At 34.2% G+C, this 5,729-nt stretch overlaps 1 protein-coding gene across 1 annotated transcript; it reads right to left on the bottom strand.

Moving 5' to 3' along the window:
• Positions 1-522: 522 nt before the first annotated feature.
• LOC121366143 (NAD-dependent protein deacetylase sirtuin-6-like) lies at positions 523-5,468 on the bottom strand. Its single transcript, XM_041490708.1, is given in 10 exon segments — positions 523-615; positions 617-652; positions 1,474-1,530; positions 1,533-1,679; positions 1,742-1,835; positions 1,879-1,938; positions 2,498-2,696; positions 3,491-3,605; positions 5,404-5,420; positions 5,423-5,468. Coding segments are annotated over 10 exon segments (864 nt in total).
• Positions 5,469-5,729: the final 261 nt, after the last annotated feature.

Below are 5,729 nucleotides of genomic sequence, written 5' to 3'. Positions count from 1 at the left end.
CTTAACATCCAATTTCATTTCTTTTTTATTGTTCTCTGTAGATGAGGAGCCTCAAGATGTTTATGAATATTTACCAGAATGTGATGATTGAAAAGATTTTATTTTGTTATAATTTCAGTGAATAATGTCACATTTTTTTATTAATATTTTAACTATTCAAAGTGACACATCTAATTTAGTAACCTATTTATGTTTTGACTTTTTTAATGTTTTTTTAAATGTTTTTGGTTGTTTTAGCTGTTATATTTTCTGTGTAAAAATTGCAAATAGAATATCCATTATTCTGGTACCTTGATGTCTCTTAATAATTTTGTATAAATGAGAGCTAGAGAATTGGTTTAATCAAAGATTTTTAGATCGTTTTAATTTGAGAATAAAGTTGATATATATATACAAACACATATATATATATGTCTGATTCCCAAAACCAAATTTAAAAACAAGTTATAATGAGCTGAGCTAGTATAGATAATAGAGTAACAGATGTGATTTGTCAATACAACATATAATGAGCTATAATTTTTAAGTGGTCTCAGTCTGAGTCTTTAAAAGATGGTTTGGGGCTGGAGGTAGAGAAACTCCTAGCTGTTTCATGAGACGTATAATGATTTCATCCCACATAATAAGGTATCACTAAATCAGCTTGCTTGTCCTGTTAAAAAAGAAAGGTCTGTTCATGCAATTCAACTCTACAAAAACTTTACACTAATAACTTCAATATACATTAAGTTATAAGATAGTTGCCAGGGGTTCATACAGGATTTGAACTTTGGGGGGGGGGGGGAATTCAGTAAATGCTTCTCTTATGTCTCATGCAGTATTGTACTATATATGCATCATGCTGTATTTCATTGTTCTTTCTTTAGAAAATTATCACTTATTGTTTTAGATGTCTACATAGTCGACTGTCTGATTCAAATCTTGAACATTTAATGAAGGTTGCAATAGAAGGACCTCCATTAAAAGATGTTGACTTTAATGTAATAATGGATATTTTCAAACAAAAAAATAGTCGCATTGAAATTTAACTTAAATAATTATAAAAATAAAAAAATATATGGAAAATTCTTGAGGGGGGGAGGGGGGGGGGAGATAACCCAGGGCTTCCCCCCCCCGTATGAACCACTGGTTGTGTTGCCAAAATACTTTCATAAGCATTAAAAATAATGAATTTATTAGCAATCAAAATTATTATCTCTGCTTCAAAAATTAATGAAAAAAGGGGCAAACTTATGGGCTAAAATAAAGACATACAGCATATATGCTATAACACCATCGATAAGCTCAGAGAGGATGAATTACAATTCAATTATAATAATACATTTACATGTATTCTATAATGCTTACTTATTATAATGATATATTACTAATGTTATCAGTATATCTTGTGTTTCCCTATTCTAAGGATATAACTAAAGTGTTATAATTTATTTACTTCTTCAACAATTAGTTAAGTTATTAAAGAGTACGTACATATTTTGTTGGTTGAAGATTACAAATGACTAATCTTCCTTTGTTTTTTTTTTTACACGTAAAGGTAGTTTACCAGCTGGTACTATTTGTAATGAAGTACCAAGACATAGTGATAGGTCAGCCTTTGATGAGTGTTGTTCAGCTCTTTGGATATCTTCAAGAGGTAATTCATCCTCCCAGTCCAAAATAGTGTCTCGTAGTTTACCCTATGGAAGGATAGACAGAGAAAAGAGTGACAAGAAATGAAATGGCAAAGATGGAGACACACAAACCTGCATCTTCCTCTTGCTCCACCTCCAGTACATCTGTTACCAGTCACTTTCAGACCCAGTGTAGGTATTACATGATCTCTAACGTACTCTCTATAATATGACCATTAATTAATATACAACCATTCATCCTTACTTTCCACATTTCTCGCATTTTTCAACAAACATATTCCCATGTAGTTCTGATAAATGATCCCTAGGAAAAACAGGAATTAATAATGCCATAAAGATAACATTAGTGTGTATAACATGTACTTGTAACAACTTTACACTAAAATACTCATTTCTCCAAAGTTTATTTTATACTTTGTACCAGAATACACTTTGTATGCAGGTGGCTGTAAGATAATTAGAGTCACATGCTTATAATAATGTATAATATACCTAATGTAATGTGGTATGTGATTTGTACTCTACTGGTATAGCTTAGTCAGGTCCTCACACTAAATGAGAGAGGATATGATCTATAATGCCATGTAATAATACTTATTGTGGAAAAATTTGTGTAACATTCCATTTGCACATAAGTCCCTTAATCCAAAGCAGACCAGACCCTTTGGGGGGGGGGGGTGTGTTTAAGCATTTTGCTGTGAGGGTGTGGGGTACACCAGAGTAGTACTCCACAGGACATAATACAATCTTAGAATATTATTTCACATCATCATCTTTTACTTGGTTACATAAAAACACCAGAAATATTAAATACTACAAATATATAATATATTATAACTGATATCGGAAAACTCTATACACACCTGTCTAAGGCAGACTTTAAGTGAAGACCATCAACATTTTGACTAATAATGTATTTGACAAGGCCTGCCTCAACCCGTCCCATGAGTGCTAGATGAGTAATAGTAGGTAGAGCATCTTCAAATTTGATATCTGCTTCCACTTTTCGACCCTCTTTCTCAAGTGTCCATACTCCTTTTGGTCCACGAAAATCAGGAATACCTACAAGATTAACACACAAACAATAAACAAGAACACAAAATGTAAAATCATCCTATGTTATTTTGATGATACTGCATGTTCTGCTATAGAAACAGGATTATTGTTACCTTTGAAGACTGGTATAGTTTGCCGAAACTATGGAATTACTCAAAGATATTTTTTACAAGTAACAGAATTCATAAGCTTTGATAAGTCATGACCAATAGAGGAACAAGTAAAAGTAGTAATGATATTCATTGGTTGCTATGTGCACCAGTGGTTGCTATGTGCACCAGTGGTTCTGTATGCAGATCAATTTCATTCATTGTTCTCAAAAGTTGCATACAATAATACATTAAAACAAGAAAAATAAACATACCTAATTACATATATCTAGATAACGTGTATTATAATAATTATATAAGATAACATGTAGTCAAAAATAATCTTAGGACCACTTGGTACACTGTGAATGCCGGCAAAAAAACAAACTTAAAACTCCTCAATATAAAAAAATTTTATTAACACAATTGTATGTTCATCTATCAAAGTATCCAATCCATCATCCATCCATCTACCCATTAATCAATTCATCTTATATTACATTATATATGTTTGCATTAATTTCAAATACAAATAAACAAATAGTAAGTAATAAGCACAAAGTAGAAATAAAGATGTTAATTTTATCGTATGCCATTCCATCAATTGAAATTTTTTAAGCTGCTCAGAAACATAATCACTAAATCAAAGCTCTCTAACAATGCAACAACATAACAACAATAATCCTTATTATTTCAATGGATATATATTACTTACCAGCTATGTGCTAACACCGGCTCCAGTATGGACAACAACATGAGATGAGTAGCGTAACCATTCAGCAAGCGTCTTTACTTTTTGTTCCACTTCCTCTAATGAATCACATATCTATAATGACATAATAGACAATGAATCACAGTGACTTGTATAGTGGATTACTACATTCAAACAAAATAATGTTACTTAACTCAAAATGACTACCAACTATAAGAAACATTGCTTTACTGTGTAGATTAATGTTAAAGATTAAAGGATGAAATAAATTCAGAAGTTGGAATGTATTTAGTAGACTAACTGCTCATGTTTATTGTAATAAACTTAGATTGCATCTAGTAGTCTAATTGTCCATGTTGATATCCATTGTATGTTGTCAATGTGTTTGTTTGTTATTTGCTCATACAATTTATGTCAGGCCTGAATCTCCTTTCCTATATAAGCTTAATACTTATTCCATCAATAAGTTCAGTACATCACTCTTCAGTTACCACAAAGGTTAAATAACAAATGGGAAATAGATCTAGACACTCTCTACTACATGTAATAAACCACCGAGAGTAACCAATAGGAAATAGTATTATAAGTTGACAATCAAGGGAGAAACCGTCTGACTGACCAGACTGTAATAATTAATTAATATTATCCTGTGTGGACTGTCACGGAATATCTGGGCCCCCGAAATAATTGTTCCCCCGGAAAAATTATTTCAAAGTTTTTAATGAAAGGAAAGGCGCCTTTGAAATGTAGTGACCCCCCTTTATATATTTCCACTTCTTTCAAGTTCTCTGTCAGATGCCAGTTAACATGTCATTGGGCGCCCATAAAATGGCATGCTTGAGCGCTTGGTGTTACAGTAGATCTACTGGCTGACAACACAGATCATCAATGAAGCTCAAAGTTTACTGAAGAAGAAATACCCCTAGGTTAATAGATTTCAGGATGTGACACCTAGGACTTACTTTGTCATGTGCTATACAACAGAGTGTGTTTGTTTCAAATTTTACATACCGGACATGCCCACTGGGGTAACTGTTTCCAACATTTGTTGCAAAGATGGGGAAATCAACATCTTCGATAGCTATCCCCACAGTACTACAGCACACCTACTAGACCAGATTGAGCACTGCTTGCAACTCCAAGATCTATCATCAATATTAGATATATGGACACCCCAACTGCAGTGTGGTTCAACAGACTGTGCATCTTCGCCATTGCATTTGCTGCAACCTAGCAAATGGGGATCAACCTGGGGCTTTCCATTTGATCAGCCATAAATGCGAAAGCACTTGATTACGTGTCTAGAACACAGTGTCTCTCAGACTTTCCAGTTCAGCGAAGAAGGAGAAGAGGAAATGTAGTTAAGCATTTCATATGCTCCTGTACATCTACTGTTCCTGTAGAATGCCTGAAGCGTCCAGGATGTACAATGGTGCAGTGCTCTTACCTGTGGAGAGTGGTTCCATGTTGGTGTATGTGTGACTATACACCACTGAAATTTTACACTCATCTACAAAGTGGTCCTGTAACAAAGTGTATTTAGTATAGTGTCACACCATTGCAATATAGAGATTATTAATTGTTCATGGTGGTCTTTATGTTTTAGTTTTGTTGAAATAGTTAGTTCCAGGGGGGCAATATATTATGAAAAAGAAGGACCTAGGGGGGATTTATTATTTGAGAGAGGGCCATATATTTCAACATGCCACTGAAATATAAGTTCCAGGGGGATCCAAATATTGCAAAATATAGGACCGGGGGGAACCAATTAAGGAGGAACCAATTTTTTGTGACAGGCCTTGTCCAATATTTACAAATTAGCTTTCAATTTATATAATTATATAGAGATCATCCCCTGTGCCACATTAACTATTTTAAAAATAATGATAATGGAGTATGTTATCTTACTCACTTCTGGAATACCACATACCCTGTGTCTTCATAGTTTGATAGTCTAGAAGCATAATCAACAGACATTTTGGAGTAGGTGGGGGTTTAGGCAGACTGAATGGGTGGGGCTCTCGGAGCCCTCCCCCAGTGTCAATGAAGGATGAATCCTTTAGCAGCTTCAAGCAGTCTCTACGACCTAAGAGACAGAGTGAAGCTTCCATCTCCTCATGATCTGAAAGATTATCTCCAGGACATTAATAGGAGACCATCAGGCTGGGAAAGAGACAGAGGACGTTGTCAATGTGTACATGGTCGCCAAGAGCTAAAGTCTACAAGAATGTAGTGGGA

This window comes from Gigantopelta aegis, unplaced genomic scaffold (assembly GCF_016097555.1).
Source record: "Gigantopelta aegis isolate Gae_Host unplaced genomic scaffold, Gae_host_genome ctg4843_pilon_pilon, whole genome shotgun sequence".
Classification (NCBI taxonomy): domain Eukaryota; kingdom Metazoa; phylum Mollusca; class Gastropoda; order Neomphalida; family Peltospiridae; genus Gigantopelta; species Gigantopelta aegis.
The sequence above is the reverse complement of the archived record's forward strand: the minus strand, read 5'-3'. Positions and strand labels throughout refer to the sequence as shown.